At 37.9% G+C, this 21,567-nt stretch overlaps 1 protein-coding gene across 1 annotated transcript; it reads right to left on the bottom strand.

The window, feature by feature from the left end:
- Positions 1-18,323: 18,323 nt before the first annotated feature.
- LOC141631886 (uncharacterized) lies at positions 18,324-20,133 on the bottom strand. Its single transcript, XM_074444500.1, has 3 exons — positions 19,881-20,133; positions 18,621-19,150; positions 18,324-18,488 (listed from the first exon to the last, which is right to left on the bottom strand). Exons 1-3 carry the CDS (start codon positions 20,131-20,133, stop codon positions 18,324-18,326), a joined length of 948 nt encoding a protein of 315 aa, XP_074300601.1.
- Between the last annotated feature and the right edge of the window lie 1,434 nt (positions 20,134-21,567).

Genomic DNA, 21,567 nt, shown 5'->3' on the forward strand with positions numbered 1-21,567 from the left:
CTGAATATTTCCTTCAACTCGACTCCTTCCGATCTAAGCACGAGCATGAAATGACCTTAAAAAATCTACTTGGCCCCTGTTACGGATGACCGTGAGAAAGAAACCAAAGTCACCCAAAATCTGCCTTAGTCTCAAGAGACAATCGATAGTTAAAAGAATCGACTCTTAGGATCACCATGGAAGTCCTATCCACGACCGGACAACGAATGTTATAAAACATTTAGGACTCCACGTCGATGTCACAATTGTGTCCTACGAAATATCCGTATAAATCGCCTCTGTGATTGGTCATCAACTTTGTTGACTTATGGCTAGTTGAACCCACCATCAACCAACGTCACAAAATAATTGCCGAGTTATCAGCTCATGTGGGCAATCAAGGACTAAAAGAATATAATGTTTTTGCGATTCACTTTGTGGTGTTCAAAATTTGTCGTACAAATCCACATGAAAAACAAAATATATATATATTATCAAAACGATGAGGTCGTATAGAGTACAAAAGCGAATGAATCTAATCCATAAAAGAGTACTACAACTTAGGAACACGTTTAATTCCCATGGAATTAACGTGCCCTTCATGCTTATCTTGTCGTAATGCTTTAGTGAGAGGATCTGCTATGTTGTCATCTCGTAGCAATCTTTTCTATCACTCTCTCTTTTGCTCCACGTAATCCCGGATTAGATGAGCTTTCCGTTGTACATGTCTAGACTTGTTGCTAGACTTTGGCTCCTTAGCTTGGAAGATGGCACCACTATTGTCGCAATAGATGGTGATCGGGTCATTCGAACTAGGCACTACGGATAGCCCATGTAAGAATTGACGCATCCATATCGCTTCCTTTGTAGCTTCGCACGCGGCATAGTACTCGGACTCGGTCGTAGAATCTCTTTATAGCTTGATTTGTTTGAACTCTTCCAGTGATCTGCAGCGCCATTAAGAGTAAAAACGAATCCAGACTGAGATTTCGAGTCATCACGATCCGTTTGGAAGCTAGCATCTGCGTAACCGGTTGCGCATAGCTTTTGTTCGCCTCCATAAGTCAATGCCCAATCTTTAGTCCTCCGTAGGTACTTAAGAATGTTCTTGACACCAACCAATGTGATTCACCTGGATCTTTGTTGGAATCGACTTGTCATACTCAATGCATATGCCACGTCGGGACGTGTGCATATCATGGCATACATGATAGATCCTATTGCCGAAGCATAAGGTATCCGTGACATGCGCTCTTTCTCTTCCGGTGTCTCTGGTGCCTGAGACTTGCTCAAATGCACCCCTGGAGACATAGGAAGGAACCCCTTCTTGGAGTTAGTCATCTTGAATCTCTCTAGGACTTTGTCTATGTAAGACTCTGATCGAGAGATAGCATCCGTCGTGATCTATCTCGATAGATACGGATGCCTAGAATTCTTTGTGCCTCTCCCAGATCTTTCATCCGGAAATGGTTTTTCAACCATACTTTCACCGAAGTTAAGAGAGGTATGTCATTCCCAATCGGGAGTATGTCGTCAACATACAATATTAGGAAGACAATCTTGCTCCCACTCGACTTGATATATAAACATGGTTCCTCGACCGATCGAGTGAATCCATTTTCTTTTATCACTTGGTCGAAGCGATGATTCCAACTCCTTGATGCTTGCTTAAGTCCATAAATGGAACGCTTAAGCTTGCACACTTTCTTAGGATGTGCGGGATCGATAAAACCTTCGGGTTGTACCATGTACAACTCTTCCTCCAAAAAGCCGTTTAAGAAGGCGGTTTTTACGTCCATTTGCCAAATTTCATAGTCATGAAAAGCGGCTATCGCTAAGATAATCCGGATGGAACGCAACATGACTACGGGTGCAAAAATCTCATCGTAGTGCAAACCTGGCACTTGGGTGAAACCTTTTGCAACTAGTCGTGCTTTGTAGATATCTTGTTGACCTTCCACAGAATGCTTTATCTTGTAAAGCCATTTGCATTGAAGGGGACGAACCTTAGAGGTAAGTCAACAAGATCCCATACGTTGTTCTCATACATAGAGTCCATCTCGGATTTCATGGCCTCAAGCCATAGTTTCGAGTCGGGCTGGTCACGGCACCTTTATAGGTTGCGGGTTCACTACTCGTAAGGAGTAGAACGTCATCTATGTCATGTTCCTCGACCATACCAATGTATCATGCGGAGGAATAGAGACTCTTCCCGACCTCCTAGGTTCCTCCGGAATGTTAACCGCAGCCGGGATTGAAGGAATAGGTTCCTCCAATAGTTGCTCGGTATTTGGTTCGGAATCTCCGACAGTCGAAGGTTCTATCACTCTTTGCATTCTCGAGAAATTCCTTCTCTAAGAATGTCGCACTAGCCGCAACAAAAACACGTTGTTCGGTTGGCGAATAGAAGTAATGACCACGTGATCCTTTAGGATAACCTATAAAGTATGTCTTGACCGATCGCGGGCCGAGCTTATCTTCCGGTCTCCACTTGACATAAGCCTCGCAGCCCCAAACCCGTATAAAGGACAAGTTAGGGACCGTTCCCTTCCATAGTTCATATGGAGTCTTGTCAACAGACTTTAGACGGACTTGATTAAGTATTAGAGCGGTGACAATAGAGCATAACCCCATAATGAATCGGGTAAAACCGTGTGACTCATCATGGATCGAACCATATCAAGTAGTGTTCGATTTCTCCGTTCGGACACACCATTCAATTGAGGTGTTCCAGGTGGAGTTAACCGTAGGGCAATCCCACAGTCCTTTAGGTGTTGATCAAACTCGTGAGAAAGATACTCGCCACCACGATCCGAACGCAGTGTTTTTATCTTTCTACCTAATAGGTTCTGTACCCTATTTCGGTATTCCTTGAATTTCTCAAAGGATTCACTTTTGTGCTTCATTAAGTAGACATAGCCATATCTACTCAAATCGTCCGTGAAAGTGATGAAATACCTATAGCCTTCTCGTGCGGTGATTGACATAGGACCACATACATCCGTGTGTATGAGTCCTAATAGGTCGCAGCCGCGCATTCCAACACCTTTGAAGGAAATACGAGTCATCTTGCCGATGAGACATGATTCACACGTGCCAAATGATTGAAAATCAAAGGCCGAGATAGCTCCATGTTTGATGAGCTGTTTTACGCGTTTCTCATTGATGTGTCCCATACTACGGCGTGCCATAGATACGTTTGATCTTTGTCACCAACCTTTAACTTTTTATTCATTACGTGTAATATTTCCGTGGTCGATCTAAAACATAAATTCCGTTCATAGAGACCGCCTTAGTAAATCATATCGTGTAATGAGAAAATGCAAGCATTGTTTTCTATTACAAATGAAAAACCAAGTTTATCAAGCGCAGAAACTGAAATAATGTTTTTGGAAAGACTAGGAACATAATAGCAGTCATATAAAGACAACTCAAATCCGCTTGGAAGCTGGATCACATATGTCCCCTTGGAGATGGCGGCTACTCTTGCTCCATTCCCGACACGCAGTCCACCTCACCCTTTACGAGGGGTTCGATGTTTGAGCCCCGCACATGATTACACAGATGAGAACCACAACCAATATCAAGTACCCAAGTTCCGTAACTTGCGTGGTTAATCTCAATCATATGAATAAAAGTAGAAGAGAGAAGACATACCAACGGGTTTAACACGACCGCCTTTAAGTCCTCATGATAAACAGGACATGTGCGTCTCCAATGCCCAGTCTTGTGGCAATGATGGCATTCCATGTTTTCACTCTTGCTCTTTGTCGTGCACGATGAGTTGCTCGACTCACCAGCCCACTCTTACCGAACCCGACTTCTTGAACTTCGCCTTGCCTCTTTTGTTAGGTTTGCGGAGCTTTGCCCTTACCTCTCCCTTTGTTTGACACAACGAGAACATCCTGTTTCGAGCTCCCATCAACTTCATGTCCTTCTCGGTCATGCGAGGAGGGAGTGCAATTCATGGGGAGTTTTCTTCAAATCATTCATATAGTAATTCGCTCTGAATTGCGAATAACCATCGTGGAGTGAGTGAAGAATACGGTCGATAACAATATTCTCGCTGATGTTACAGTTAAAGGTCTCCAGTTTCTCGACATTCTCAATCATGCTGAGAATGTGTGGGCTAACCGGTTGGCCCTTCTGAAGTCTCGCATCAAAGAAGCGAGTGGTATGCTCATAGGTCACGATTCTCGGTGCTTTCGAGAATTCCTTAGTGAGCGTGGTGAAAATCTTGTTTGCACCATGGGTTATGAAGCGTTTCTGCAAATTGGATTCCATTGCAAAAATGAGTACGTTTTTAATCGCACCCGCTTCCATACAGAAATCATTAAACTTGGTGATTTCAAAGACTCTAGCCGTGGGACCTGGGTTTGCAGGGAGTGGCTCTAATAGATATTTGAGCTTCCGTCGGCAGCGGCGGCATTCCGTAATGCCGCCTCCCGGTCCGCGAAGTTGGATCCATCATTCTTCGATCGAGTAGACGATTCATCCGATTCATGAAGATCCTACGCCAGGACTCACGGTCCAATGTGGCACTTGGCATTGGGTTATCACTTGAACCACCATTAGTTGTTTAGCGAGATAAAAACGTGATCTACACTGAAAAAAAAGAAAAACAAAACGAAATAAGCAACTCATCGAGGTGATTTAAGTCTATTTTAAAATTCATTTTAAACATGTAGACTCTCCCACTTGCATAATTGATCTCCCTCAAGAATGATACAAGTGATCCCAAGACTCAATTTACGTAAACGATAAGCCAACTTTGTTTAGCTAATTCTTCCCTAAGAACTCTTGGTCGATAGATTTCCGTAAATCCTATCTATAGTCCACCATAGTCACAGGATCGTTTAGTGACCATAGTGTTGAGATAAAATAAGTCAATCGGTTCCAATTTACCCAACGTAGAAGGGGTCATAGTATGCCTACCGACGAAGAAGGGAGTCCTTGGAGTTTGACCCATAAAGACCGTTCTCAATTTTGGTTTATACGAGGAAGATCCCATCAACTTAATTATAATTCATTTTAAGTGAACGAAAAACTAGCGTCTGCGTGAATGAATCAATTTAGGTGATGGCTTAGCATGATCGTGTGACATACGAATGTCAATGAAAACTAACTCGTGACCTCTATATGTGTCAGTTTTCATGCAATAATTAGGTGGTTTGGTTTTAGGCGGAATATGATGCAAGCTATCGTTACAATAAAATAAATAAATTGAATGCGATACGTAAATAAAATTCCTAGTGTGGCCTATCCTAGTAAAAAGAACAATATACAACTTTGGAATCCACCGTTGGACCCGAAAAGCTTGTCTTGGTGTTCCATCTTGATCCATGTAGCGGGAGTGAGCATCCGGTCTCCATCTTTAGTCTTCTCAAGAATTACAATTTAAAATTTACAAATATAAACCTATTTACATTCTAAATAAAAAACTGTAATTAAAAGAAATAAAATGGAGATACGAGATCTCAAAATACAACCAAGACCGTGTTCCATCATTACGGTAACACGTTCTACTAAGGCCACACTAAGTTACAACTGTTTGCAAAATAATTAAATACGTAATTAAAAGGCATTCAAAACATTCAAAATATAAAAGAACGATAAATAAAATGCATCAACTAAAATAAATTAATTCGTGACATAATTCCGTAATTATGTTAAATTTATCCAAACCACCAAAGATAATTAAAATTATGTGACAAAACCGCTTCATCAACTTAATTTTAATTCGATATAATCCGTTACAATAAATCATGTTAGTGTAACTTTATTTTTCGTGGGTGAACCGTTTCACTAATCAAGCGAGAGCATAAAAACGTTTTATGCATTAAAAAGGCCGAAAGAAAAAAAACAGAAAAATTTTTCTTCTGTACTGTTCACGTGAACAGTACCAGGGGCCAAAAAAAAATTTTTTTTTATAAAACCGGCAGAAATGCCGAGAGGGTCTTTTAGCCAAAAAAAAAAATTTTACACGGCTAAAACGTGATCAAACAAGTGATCAAACAACAAAACGATTTGTAAAACCTCAATTGCAATTTATTTTAATCCGGATCAAAACAAAAGTACAATTGACATGTTCTTCACATCTTGTTGTAATTATCGATTAAAACAACAATTCGCTAAGAACAACACAAAACAAGAGATCGAACGATCTAACAAAAGTGTGTGGCACGCAAAACAATGCAAAAACAAGAAAAACAGGCCGTGAAACATGTAAAGGCCACACGGTTTTCATGATTTTTCGAGACAAAAAAATTGTGCCACACGAAATTTTATGCAATCATTTTAACCGATCTTTAACATATAGCGATGAATATCGATTACAAAGCAATATGCAAAGATCAAAAAACGAAAACAATGCGAAAACTTCAACCAAAACCGTGTACATGGACACGGTTCCCCAAAAAACGCAGCAAAGTAAAAATGCTTAGAGACAAAAAAAAATCAGCCGAGCCATTTTTTTTTACCAAAATTCATCGATTTCAAAATCGTTTAATGAAAAACACATATAAAAATTTGCGTGGCCTCGCTCTGATACCACTTGTAGGTTAATATCCGTATACTACCCTTCGAATTAAGGATTATAACGCAAAATTACATGTGAATATGGTCATAAAACGATAAACATAAAGAAACGACAAAGATTGTAGGAATAACCTTCGGTCCTAGTGCAATAAGGCAATGAGAGATTAAAGCAAATCTCCTCCTAAACGATGCACCCAAGAAGTCCGAGTAATGCCCTTGTGCTAGAGAACAATCCCCTAATTGACTTGCAATATCGAGGGGATTAGTTTTGGTGAATTTGTGTTGGATGAGAGATCCGGAATTTAGGAGGCACAATTCCCAAAAACCCTAATTATTTTTCAAGAATGAATTAGGTTTTTAGTGAAAGGAGAAAGCTCTCCTTATGGTCTCACCAATTCGGCCAAACCGTGGAGAGGGAGCCCATATGGGCTTTTCATTTTCTTCTTTACTTAAATTCGTGGTCCGGTCCATAATTCGCTAAGTGTATATGACGCGTTTCATTATAAATCATTATCGGTTATCGGAAATTAAGGCATCAACTAATAACACGGGTCGATTGAATTCTTAATGCATGTCCGACAAAACAGTATTGTATAATTATATTCAATACACATTTTATTTAAATATAAAACGCTTATATTTAAATTTACGAATTAACTGGTTAATCCGCATTAGCCCATGATATTTAATCCGTATTAAATATTATATCTCAACATCACATTTAACTAATTATTAGTCAAATAATCCAGACTAACTGGTTAGTCAAATTTGGCATCTACATGACTGTATTTTCATACCGTCACATCACTCAAGACGTATCCTATAGGTGTGACTTTTAGGGACCAGTTGATCACCGCCATCAGTATGACAATAACGTCAAACTTATCTAGCAAGCCAATCGTTATTGATAAACGTGGATCAACTGATTATGATACAAAGTATACCCTTTGACCCTTTTAGAGGTTTATAAGTCCTTGCACTAACTGTTAAGGACACTAACCCCAACAGTGGGCACCTAAGGCAAGATTGGGAAGGTGGCCGAGGACGGAATGAAAACTTAAAAGGGTATTCCGGGCAAAACGAAGAAATGAGTTGCGAGCCACCGATGAGAGGAAAGGAAAAGCTAAGGTGAAAAACCGAAAGGGCACCTTAGGCAAAATGAGAGATTTTCAAACAAAAAAAAAATTCGAAAAATTGAAAAATGCAACACCAAAAAGATGGAGGGATAAGAAGGGAGCAATAAGGAGGATTTAGGAAGGAGGCTAGATTTAGGATTTTTTTTTTTTTTGAGTCAAAGAAAATTGCTTCAAATTGGTGGTTTTTCATGTTGGCTACTAGGTTGTTGATCTTTATTGGTGGTTTGCCAACTTAGTAGCATAACTTGCATTGTTTGGAGTGATAAAGGGGTGATATAAGGGGAGTATGAATGATTTGGAGGTTTGTGTAGGTCACTTTGCTATGGCCTTGGGATAAGGCAAGTGTGACCATCTTTGCTTTGGAGTGATAAGTAGGGTGGTTGTGAAGTTGATGAGTCGGAGTTGGAGGTGTGTCGTGTCTTGTTTAGAGGGATGATATAAGGAGGGCAAGTGAGAGAAGAGTGTGTGTCAACCTTTGAGTCTAGATTTTCTTTTTGTAATCGGTGGATTTGTTGAGAGGGAGATAGAAGAAGGTTGTAGTGAGGGAAGAGAGATCATTACTCCTACACTCACTTGTAGACTTACACAATTGCTTATTTCGGGTTTTGCTCGGGACTAGCAAAAGTCTAAGTGTGGGGATGTTTGATAGTAGAGTTTTATGCCGGTCTAAGAGGGTGATTTTATCACCCTCATATCTTTTAATATGGGTTTTTAGGTTTGGTTATCCTAATAATCGATAATTTGTTATGATGTGGTAACTTGTCCATTTTCCCTCGGTTTTATACTTGATTTTGATGCACGGAATCCGAGGGTCGAGGAGAACCTTTCCACGGTCAAGACATGGCGCAAGCACCTCACATTTGGCCAAATATCTAGCTGGGAGAAGTAACGAGTGAAGATGAGAACAATTGAGAACAATTGAAGAGGTCCAGAAGCAAAGGAATTAAGAATTCTAAATGCGAGCTTAGGCGTAACCTGCGCAAAGGAGCAGCGCAGCTGCACCCGATTGCGCAGGCAAGAGTAAATTTGGCGCAACCTGCGTAGCTCTGTTTTACGGGGCTTTCTAATCCGCATTTGGGCTTCTTAAGTGAGGATCTTTTTAGGTTTCCGTGAAGCCATATATATACCCAAGATTTGAAGACCTCAAGGACATCGTAGAACATCATCTAATCTCATAGAACCTCATACACTCTCATAATTAGGGTTTGAATCTTGTAACATTTTAGAAGACTTTTTCTACAAAAGTTGTAATCTTTCTTTGTTATTTTGGTTTTACGAAGACTATGGAAGGCTAATGTTCCACTACTTGGTGTAATCCATTTCAAACTTTCATCTTTATCATTGTATTGACTCTCTAATCTCTACTCTTTCATTTATTTAAATTTCTATGTTTGAATGTCATGATGAATGTTTTGTTGTGAGAAGTAATTACCCTTGCCTCTATAACACTCATCTATTGCTTGAATGTTGCAAAGTTTCTTACTTTTGTGATGTCTTGTTGAAGCAACTCATATTGTTGTTATCTTGGTTTAAAGTATCAACCTTTGTGAATAGAAATTGATTATGTAATTGGGTTTGTTGGCTTAGACATACTCTTGTGATATTCCATTTACTTTCCTCTTGGTTGTACTCTTCATGCTCTTAGCTACAATTCATACATGGTTTAATGTTAGAATTTGTAGTTGAAGTAGGATTATCATTGTTGGCTTAGATAGTGGTAATCATTTGCTTGAGGTATGTTGTTGGGTAAATGAATTTAGAGAGAAAAGAGTTATACTTTGAGAAAAGGTGGAACTTGTAGGATTATACCAAGTTTCCTATCATATTATTGTTGTTTGCATACCAAGTGTTTGTTACTTTGTTTCGTAAGCAAAAATCATATCTTTTTCATCTTGTTACTTGTTTCATCCATGCCAACTCTCCTCTTATGTGTTTCAATTGTTGTCCATTGTTAATATTCATAGTTTGTGCATAGTCTTGTGTTTTGTTCATTGTTATTAGTTTAATTCAAGCTTTAGGCTTAATCCCTTCTCTTGGGTTCGACCCTTACTTCCCTTTACTACTATTCTTAATTGCATAGTGTAGAGTCAAGTTTGGTTTATAAATATCTAATTTGGTAGTTTAATTCTAGTATTTAAAGACCTAGTCTTTTCCCCTACCAACGAGACCCGCCAAAACCAGCCCCACTGACATTCCTAATTCTTAACTAATCTTATCAAGATTGAGAAAGCATGCACTAGACAGTTTGGGTCATTAAAATTGGGACCAAAATTGTTAGGTACAAAGTACAATCATGGCAAAAGTAATATGCATATGTATGAAGTATGAAGGTTTGCATGTGGGGTGTTTCGGGTAATTGGTCCCAAATCCCAATTCATGCCAACTAGATTTTGTGCCCGTGCGTTGCACGGGTTTCAAATTTGTCCTTCCTCTAATTGTTTAGACCTTTTAATATCATTTTAAATGATACGCAAAAGTTGTATTTCAATTACTCAAATAAGGTACTCCGTATAAATAACAAAGAATTACCCTCAATACAGAGTAAATATCCCTCTCCTATTAATTGGTCCAAATATAAATTTAGAATAAATCTCTCTTCATTAATAGCGTGTCTGATAGGAATCCATTTAGATGTTTACAATTAAGATGCATGCGTCATCCGAATTTAGAACTGCACGTATCATTCATCCATATTAAACAACACAAAGAGTAGCATTTTTTTAGTTGTGAAGGCATGTGTTGAGATGAATTATGGCACCATGCGTCGTTTATATATAGGATATTTGCAAATAATTTTACGGAAAGTTTAGTTCTTCTTTTAGCCATTTTAGCATTGCCAGACTTCTTTAATTATCGTTCTACCTCTAAATAAAAGTTGTTATTCTATCTTAGAATAATTATAATTACTACTTTATTAATGCAGAAAATAAGTATATAATTTAAACAGCTTATTTAAATATTATTTGTATTTTTTTTTATAGTTTAGGTAGTTCTAGAAGTCTTCCCTAATCACACCTATGGAACAAACCCATTATATAACTATTGATTACTCGTATTTATAAATAAATAATATCTACTGGAAAGCCGGTAGAGTTTATTAGCAAGATGACTAAAATCAATAGTGATTAATAGCAAGTGAGCTACACTATATAATAAAAAGGATTATTTCACAAGAATAATCCGAACTATAGGTGATATTATTATATTAATCCCAACTTCATTTTATTTCAGAATAAACCGTACTATTAATAGTATCTTCTCATATTACACTCGATGATCGACCACCTGCTAGTCAGGTCATCTTTTAAGAAAAAGAAAAATATTAAAATGATGATAAATCATAATAATCCCTGAGTTCCCTGTATGACTGTATGTATCTAACTAACAACCATCAATTACACACCTTCGATGAAAAATTAACCCCATCACTTACCTTTTTTTCTCAAAATCCAACACCTGGAAAACTCAACAAATCCACCGCCCTCTACATCATTACGTGCACCCGCATCCCTATAAAAAATGCTACGGGCTTATCACCGGTGGATCCAGCGGCAGAGAGCTGGCTCTAGCCCACCACCGAGGGGCACGTGTCACCTTCCTACCGTGCGACCGCGCTAAGCTCGAGGATGCGAAGCATGAGGTCATTGCCCTATTCGCCGACGTCAGAGACTTTTGAGGCCCTTAATAAGGCATAGGATTCTGTTCGGTGTCGATGTGTTGGTGTATAATCAGGCCCATCAGGGATTTTTGCTCCTAAGGAGCTTGAACCTCGGCCGTTTGATGATATTAGATTTATGATTGATCGTTGTTAATTTGATGGGATGTTTTTAATTTGATAAAGGTTGCTTTGCCTTTGTGTTGGTGGTCGTGGAGAGGGTATAACGGTGATTGCGGTGAAGATGTATGTTGGGCGTTTGGTATAATTGAGGTCCTTCCAATATCGTTTACTCATACGAACTCCAACCCCAAAATAGGTTTCTCCAGCCTCATAAGTGGCATTTTAAGACTTGAATTTGGGATGTTGGGGACCGGAATACTCCCGCTTGTCGGGACCACACCCTCCTAAGTCCTAACTGTATCAGTTTCACCGAGTTCAATTTCATGCACCTGAAAATACGAAGGAAAACAATTAGCGATAATTAATATGCAAGAAATTATACAAGAGCAATAGAATAAAAATAAAAACACATAATAATAATAGACATAAAATAGAATGGGGGAAGGAAAGCCGTATTTGTTGTTGCTTTTTATATGCATATTAAAGGGTGTTTGTTACGAATGTAACTCTATCATATTAATTAGATAGAGTTTTGTTTTTTAAATAATATCTGATAAATAAATATAAAATTTTGGGGGATAATTTACATATTAATATATCTGTTTTAATCTCAATCTTATTTAAATTTTATCATTAATATTTTTTTAATTTCTCTATTATTTATCTATTTAACGTGTTTCATTAAAGTTGAAGTCTCTAGAATTGCCTGAAAAAAGCCTTATATATATATATATATATATATATATATATATAGAATGAGGATCAAATGAGTCCACCATCCTTAGATGAGTCCATAAGTCCTTATCTAAGCCGTTAGATTAGAACAAAATCAAGGGCTAAGATTGAATCTGAAAATAAAAGCCCTATATAAACACAAAAACCCTAATTCTTTTCATTTCATTCCTGCAACTTCTCTCTCTTCCTCATTTTCCCTCTCTTACTCCATTTCTCTCTCTCCGTCTCATCTCACCAACCCGACAACACCATCCGTCCACCGCAACACTGCATATCCTCCCGTCGCTGCCATCACCTTTACTCTTCTCCCGTCAGCCTTCTGCCTCCCTCGGCGACTTCTACTCTTCCCCACCCTTCGCCGCCGTCCTCCATTCACTTTGTTTTTTTTTTGGTTTTCTCCAGATCTGATAAAAGGAATCGTGTTTGGGGTGTGTGGTTGGTCGTATTGGGGTGTTGGTGGCGGTTCTGACTGCCGTCTCTTTTGCTTCTCGGTTCTTTTTTTTTTTTTTCTGATTACGGCCGTGGTTGTGATGCGTGGTTGGTGGGTCATTTGGGGGTGTTGGTGGCGGTTGTGGCAGCCCCTTCTCCTTTCTCCGTTTTTTTTCTTTTTCAACGTGCTTTGTTGAGTTGTGGAGGTGTTGGTGGCGGTTTGGCTGCCGCCTCTCTCCCTTCTCTTTTTTTTTTCCAGATCTAAAGTGGTTGATGTCGTGCCCGTGGCCTTCTTTTTTCTTTTTTTTTTCTCAGATTGGAGGTCAGTCATGTGGCGGTGGTGGTTGGTTTCAGTTTGGTGGTACGTGGTGGCGGTTGTTGCAGGGGGAGGTCATGCTGGTGGTCAGAGGCGGTGGTGGGGTGTCGTGGTGGTCTTGGGGTAATGATGTTGGGATATGGATTAAAGTTTCAAAGATATGGACTAAAGTTTCATTCGTAACTTCGAGAAATAACAAATTTTTACATCATTATATAAATACACACTAAACCATTAAAGTTTCACTCATCACCATTAAAGTTTCACACTTTTAACATTAAAGTTTCATTCATAAATCACTTAAAATTAAATAAATATTAATTAAAGTTTCACTCGTTAAATGGCCTAAAAAAATTAAAGTTTCATTCGTTACCATTAAAGTTCCACTCGTTTAACATTAACGTTTCATTCATAAATCAATGAAATTAAATAAATTTTAGTCACAATTATATTATTACATAAATTCAATTTTTATTTATTAAAATGGCCTAAAAAAATTAAAGTTTTACTTTTAAGCATTAAAGTTGAACTCGTATACTATTAAAGTTACATTCAAAAATCAGTTAAATTAAATTAATATTAATCACAATCACATCATTTCATTTCATAAATTCAAATTTTTATATTAAAAATGGCCTAAAAAAATCAAAGCTTCACTTTTAAGCATTAAAGTTTCACTCGTAAAACATTAAAGTTATATTTAAAAATACAAAAATTTAATTTTTTATTTATAAAATGACTTTAAAAAACTAAAGTTTCAATCGTAAAGAATTAAATTTGCTCTCACAGATTAATGTTCCACTTTTAAAACATTAAAGTTTCATTTCAAAAATTGATTAGAAGTCTCAAATCTCAACCATCAATCTTAGAAGATCTAATGGCTAAGATAAGGACTTAAGGACTCAAATATATAGGTGGACTCATTTGAACTTCACTATATATATATATATATATATATATATATATATATATATATATATATATATATATATATATATATATATAGATTTAGGATCCGGTGAGAACGACCATTCGGTGAAAACGGTGAGAACACATTACTTTTCTGATTATTAAAGAACCTGACATTACCAACCCGTTATTATTAAGAACACACATTACCAACACATTAAAAACACACTGGTACATTGACATCATTTATCCACATCTACACCACCACCTGTATCCGGCGGCTAGAACTCATCGCCGACACCAATCTCCGGCACAAACATCCAATAAAAAAATGCTGGCGAGGAGATAACCACCGGCGTCGCCCCTATTCCCCATACCACATCGCCCCTATTATGCATCTCAAATCGTCAGTCGTGATTCGATTTCCGGCGACAGAAGCCGATGAAGGTTAGGGATGAGTTTGTTTTTTATGTGTGATAGATCTGGAATGTGTGATTAAAAAATGGGTTGTGCGTGCTTATCGGGCATTTGAGAAGTTGGAGATGCACAATGGTGGTTGATGCCGGCAATGTCTCGATCCAGACGTTAGATAACATCGTCGGCGAGTTTGATTCCGAACTATTTCAATGTATCTACTCTAAAATTTTATGTACCTAGTCGCTATTTTAATGTATCTAACATAGATACACAGAATTAATTATTAGTTACATTAAAATTGGTTTCAGATACATCAAAATATAAACCAGATATACTAATTCCGATTAACTTCTATAGTGATGGATCGATGATGGTTGGACGAAGAAAGCAAATATGACCGATGGTCCGACGCCGCCGAGAGTCGATTGACGTTGTTAGTGCGAATTAAATGTTCTTGCTCTACATTGCTTGATCAAACTAACCCACTTTGCGGCGGCGTAAAGACGATTAGTGCGAGTTCGAAAAACTTTGTACCAAACAACTATGGGGTGTCGCCGTTGTGATGAAGGTTCGGCAAGAATGCCGAATTCGAGTGACTAGTCGGAGTTTGGCGTTGACGAGAATTGCTCGGTGCAGGAGTATTCTGATCGAGGTGTTGTTGGTGTTATTGACGATAATCTTGCCGGACCTCTGACTACTTGGGCTCTTAATGATAGGTGTTCAATAATGGAATGATGGACTAAGTGGTGGCTGACTTTAATGTTAATAATGGCGAATTGAAAAGATTGACAATTGAATTGGATTTGTCTGGTTATAATTAGAAATGGCGATCGAAGTTCCATGAAAACAAAGGAAACGTGGGGCCTGATGAATATAAGTAATGGGTTTAATTGAAAATTTAATATTAGCCGTTCATTTCACTATAATCCAAGGGTGGAGGAGTGTTCTCACCGTTCTCACCGAGTGATCGTTCTCACCGGATCCTACCTCTATATATATATATATATATATATATATATATATATATATATAGAGAGAGAGAGAGAGAGAGAGAGAGAGAGAGAGAGAGAGAGAGAGTTAGGTTCTTGTGAGTTTTGTTTTTTATGGTGAGTTGTGAGTTTTGTGCTTGGAAATCTCAGCCACTAGATTATATTAAAGATGAATGGTCAAGATCTAATCTTACATGTCATATAAAATCACTGTCATTTACTTATTTTTTTTTTTTCTAGCACTACTTTTTTTTTTACTTTAATTTTTTTCTCTCTCTTTTTTTACCTCGTGTTATTATGTTTTTTTTTTACAATTTTGATTTTTTTTTTCACTTATGTTTTTCTCTAATTTTCTTATTATGTTATCTTTTTTTCTTTTTCTTTTTGTACCAGATTTTTTTTACTTGAATTTTTTTTACTCTTTTTTTTTACCTCACGTTATTATGCTGTTATTGCGTTTCTTTTACTTTGATTTTTTTTACGACTTTAATTTTTTTTTTCTCTTTTTTTTTACCACATATTATTGTGAAGTTATCGTTATTCCGCTGTTATTGTGATGTTATTCTGCTGTTACTTTGATTTTTTTTACGACTTTGATTTTTTTTCTCTTTTTTACACTACATGTTATTGTGTTGTTATTGTTATTCCGCTGTTATTGTGATGTTATTCTGCTGTTACTTTGATTTTTTTTACGAATGAGATTTTTTTTTACCACGTGTTATTGTGCTGTTATTCTACAGTTATTCTGCTGTTTTTATGATGTTATTCCGGTGTCACTTTGATTTTTTTACTACTTTGATTCTTTTACTCTCTTTTTTACCGCATGTTATTGTGCTGTTATTCCGCTGTTAATGTGATGTAATTCTGCTGTTACTTTGATTTTTTTTACGAATTTGATTTTTTTCTTTTTTTACCACGTGTTATCGTGCTGTTATTCTACTGTTATTCTGCTGTTATTGTGATGTTATTCCGCTGTCACATTGATTTTTTTTACTACTTTGATTTTTTACTCTTTTTTACCACGTGTTATTGTGTTTCGTAGAATCGGTATTGGTTTTTGTTAGTTTGATTTTACAGGTACCAAGAAGAATAATACGAGGTTCGAGATAGAAATTGGGTCAACGCAAATTAAACGAGACAAGTCAATGGAGTAGTTGAGGTCACTTGACCGTGAAATTAATTTGTCAGCTATTTTCAGGATTCCTTGCATCACCATATTCATCATTTAATTCTCCTTCATAAAACCATATCAAGGCAACAATCATGCTGCCCCAAATCACTAGCTCCTTCGTCAAATTCGACTGAATCGAACCCGTCTGCGCTGCCTAATTAATCGACCAACCACCTGCTACTTCCCATATTCTCTCCGTCGAACCACCGTGGCAGCATCCAGAACGCCACCTTCACTCGACCTTAGACCAGCCATCGAACCCATCTCCGGCAAAGAGACAATCGGCAGAGGAGCGCGACGGCATAATGTAAAACACACAATAAGAAAAAGAGGCGGCTGAAGCCTCTACACAAATGTATGACTAGGGAATGGTTTTACCCTTAAGATCGTCGCACTCAGGCGGTTTACACTCAGACTTGGTTGAACCTGTGGTAGCAGGACCAGTCCTACAATCTTGGAAGTTTAAAAATGAGACGGGATTGCATAGAGAAATGACCTTAGCGTTACTGGTCATGAAATTAACGAATAGATTTCTCTGAACAATCGTAATTGAGAAATTGGTTATCATTATAACTGGTCAAATCTCTAAGGTATTTGGGAAAATACCGCTTAACCGCTGTGGCAATAGTGGAGCAATTTTGGGGTGGCTTTGATTTAATGCCACATTTTTTGGCGACCTCTTGGTTACTTAGAAGCTTTATGCCGTCTTCGATGGATTTATTGTCTCCATCTGAAGAATCTTGAGACTCCTTAAGCTTCAAAACCTCCCGAACCCATCGTCACCAATTCAGCAGCCCACAAACCTCGTAATCGCCGGCATTCAACTCCACAAACCTCGTACTCGCCGGCCGATCCCCAATCCTCCACATAAACATCCATTTAGGATCCGCACCCTTAGGCATAATTGGCTTACTCTCCTCCCCCATACCCTCCAACTTCTCCTGCATCTCCGCATCAACCAAACTACGCAGAACTTCAACTCCCTCGGGAGTCACACCAACCTGATAATGCAATTCGGGTCGTTCCTGCATTCGTTTAAATTCATGCATTGGAGATGGTGATAGTTGAGCAATAATAGATGAAAGAGAATAGAAATTGATGAATTGATTATTAATTGCTAATTGTAGAAATTGAGAAGCTGCTACTTTATTTTCCCCAAATGCTAGGGTTGTTTAATGTAATTTTTTGGCTGGAATGGAGGAGTAAAGAGGACGAACGAGATTTTGTTGAGCTTTGATTGTTTTTTTATTTCATCTTAGCTGTTGTTTTCCTTTAATCAAATGGTCTTGATTTTTCAAACTCACAACTCACCGTAAGAAGCAAACTCACGAGATCCCGCCTATATATATATATATATATATATATATATATATATATATATATATATATATATATATATATATATATTGATATATTGATTCATTGTCGTGAAAATTTGCTGAAATCCCCGTTACTGATAAGGATGACTATTCTTGTAATTTAAGATAATACTTCATCTTATTTTGGTAATAGGAAAACGCTACTGCAGTATTATCTTATTCAGACACGTTTAGAAGGATTAGACACGGAGTTTGCTTAAGTGTCGGACTCGACTTTTCTACATAATATTTGCCTACTCTGGCTTAAAATGAGATGTCTAATTATCGTACCCATGTTTTTAAGTCAAGTGTCGAAGTATAATATAAAAGGTGTCATAATTTGCGGATTTAGAACATTTATCTTTTTTTTTGGTAAGATGTAAGATCTATTATAAAAGAGAATAATTACAAATCAGGATGCTTAAACCATGCTCACGATAAGCAAAGTTTAGCCCCTCCCACCAGGTACCAAAAGCACATTTCAAAGACAATCAACTAGAGATAAAGCAAAACAACACTAAAATACAACTCTAGTCCCTAGACCTCAGTGTACTATAGAAAGAACATGTTCAGGCTCCTTCGTTTTGGCAAATTTTCTTTAGCCAGTTAGCATCAGTCCTGTGAATTGGTGCCTTAATCAGATGCAAGCACCTATCAGTCATCATCCTCCTGATTTCATTAGCATTATTTTCTGGTCTATGGAATTTATACTCCAATCTGCACGCGTTTCTCTGCTGCGAGATAACATAAACATAAGCATTCACCACAACTTTCATCACTCTCTTCTTCAGTCTGGAGTGTCTGCAGTTCAGGACCTATTGAAGGGTGTCTGTCCTAACCATATTTAAACCAAGCCACTCACTTACCCTGCCCATTACCTTCCTGCTATATTCACAATCAAAAAACAGATGTTGTATAGTCTCTTCCTCTTTCTCACAAATGCAACAAAGTGAAGAATCACTCACCCCAATTCTCTTCAGTTTGTGTCTAGTGTTTAGAGCATTCATATGCACTAACCAGGCAATAAATCTATGCTTAGGCACTGCACAATTATGCCAGACCAGATGGAACCACTCCACCTTAGGTTTAGCAGTCCTCATCAAATTATATCCATTCCTTATCCTATATTCAGTAGGATTCACATACCAAATTCCTTGGTTAAAGCCTTGTTTCAGCTCCTCCTTTCCTTGGCAAATTTTCCTCCAACTCCAACTAGAGTCCGCAGTAGGTCTGTAATCAGTCCAAGGTGTCCCTTTCAGGTAGACATGACTTATCCATTGCACCCATAGTTTATCCGGTTTGGCATAGACCCACCAAACAAGCTTCCCAACTGCTGCAATATTGCATTGCTGAATGTTTTTGAGGCCTAAGCCCCCTTCTTTTTTTGGTGTACAGACTGCATCTCATGCCACCAGTGGAGCCTTTGTATATTCAGATCAGTCTTCCCATAGGTAGTTCCCGCATAGGCTGTCAATCCTATTCAATACTCCTTTAGGTATGACAAAGATCATAGCCCAATAATTGTAGCCAAAACTGATTGAATGAGAATGAGTCTGCCTGCATATGACAGTTTTTTAGCACCAATGCTCTGAATCCTAATTATAATCTTATAAGTAAGACACCTACAATCATGCTTAGTCAGTCTTGTGGTTTGGATGGGGATCCCCAAGTAGACCTGGCAAAACGGGTCAACGGGTCGGGTTCGGGTCGGGTCAATTCGGGTTGGGTCAGTTCGGGTTTCTCATTGATTTCGGGTTAACTCGGGTCGGGACGGGAAATTTCGGGCCTGTTTCGGGTTTGTTGGTCGGGTCAAGCGGGTCGGGTTGTTTCGGGTCGGGTCAATGAATCATAGAGAAATTGTCATTTCAAGTCTTTTAAGTTCAATTATAGTTATATTTTGTCGGATTGGGTCATTTTCGGGTCAGGCCAGTTCGGGTCAAGAAAGCCCGGGTCATGTTCGGGTCAGGTCGGGTCAACTCGGGTTTTCGGGTCACATTCGGGTGATGTAGTTTGGGTCACTTCTGGTCTCGAGTCAGCCTTTTCGGATCGGGCGGGTCAATCGGGTCGGGTTGCTTTTGTCAGGTCTATCCCCAAGTACCTGAAAGGCATATGTCCCTCAATAAAACCTGAGACACTTAAAATTTCCTCTTTATTAGCTGAGACCATTCCATTAAAATATGCATTAGAGTTCCCTGGGCTCATCTTCAAACCAGAAGATTTAGAAAAGGTGGAGAAAGCTCTAAGGAGAGTCATTATGGACGCTTTGTCTCCCTTACAAAAGAGGAGAAGATCATCAGCAAACATCAAATGGCAAAGCTTAATGTGAGCACACCTTGGATGAAAATTGAAGGGATAATTCTCAGTGGCATAGCTCAGCATTCTAGATAGATATTCCATACAAATAGTGAAGAGTAGAGGATCGGAGATAGCGGATCTCCTTGTCTTAGCCCTCTTTGACCCTTAAAGAACCCAAACTTTTCTCCATTAAGGTTCAAAGAAAATGTTGCACTTGTAACACAAAGTCATAATCTATTGCCTGAAGATAGAACATGTATCTTAGTTGTTGGTACATGTGAAATGACGGTTGTATTGTAAGAAGGACAGCAATAGAATGATATAGTTGTTGATCAAACATTTATCATTCCTAACTGATTTTGTGATCATTGATCTCACATTCAAGCTTGCTCTAACTGATTGCTATTAGTTGGTGTGACCATTTAAGGCACTTTGACTTAATTACAACAAATTACACAAATGTAATTGAAGTGAATCAACACCGTTTTGGAAATTATTAACTTGTCTTCAACACACTATTATTTTGATTTGACTAATAGATGGTGTACAACGAAATGACACATTTTCCTTATTATTATCTCCTGTTTCTTATACTCACCCTCAATCACTTGCTTACCATTGATCGCCGGCCGAGGAAAATTTTAAAAGTTTTATTTAAAATTTCAAACTTTTTTCAAGCCACTACTTATTCACAATTTCTCATTGAAGACGGGCACTATTCATCACAAGCTGAAGACAGATAGTGTCCCTCTCATAATATGCAAATGACACTATTCATAGGGTGTTCTATTTCCCTACCACCTGCCCTCCCACTTGCCTTATTGTGAGAGGGACACTATCCGTCTTCAGCTTATGACGGATAGTGTTCGTTACAAGCAAGACTTATTGCTACTTATTTGCGTCGGCTAAAATTTTCAAACTTTGTTCAAATTTACGTTATGCCACTACTTTATTCCTAATTAAGAGTCTTTGTTATATCTTCTGTTTATAATCCTCCAAACATCAACAACACCTTGGAACATGCATAAATTAAAAATATGTGAAAAAATGATTGATAGTTGTAATAATAATGTGTGTTCATGTTACCAAATGGTACGTATAATATATTACACAAATGTTAGCTTAACAACATTATGCCTATAACCTACTATTCCATAACAAAATGTCAACGTGATTATATTACCCAGTGGTGGAGCCAGGGAGGAACAGTCGCCCCGCTGACATTTAAAATTTTTGAAATTTTTAGTTAAAATTTTCGAATTTTTTTAACCCCCCTTATAGTATTACCGTTTTACCCCGCTGAAAATTTTCACCCCCGCCGACTTAAATTCTTGGCTTCGCCACTGAATTATCACCAAACATTCCCATTTCTCTTGCATTATTTCCTCGTAACATCATAAATTGTATACTCAACATTGTTATTGTTAGTTAATTAGGAAGAGGATTAATGATGTTGATGATAATAAAGTGAAATAAGGAGTATTTGGATTTGTTCCTTGTTCCAGCTGGTTTATTCAT

This window comes from Silene latifolia, chromosome Y (assembly GCF_048544455.1).
Source record: "Silene latifolia isolate original U9 population chromosome Y, ASM4854445v1, whole genome shotgun sequence".
NCBI classification, from domain to species: domain Eukaryota; kingdom Viridiplantae; phylum Streptophyta; class Magnoliopsida; order Caryophyllales; family Caryophyllaceae; genus Silene; species Silene latifolia.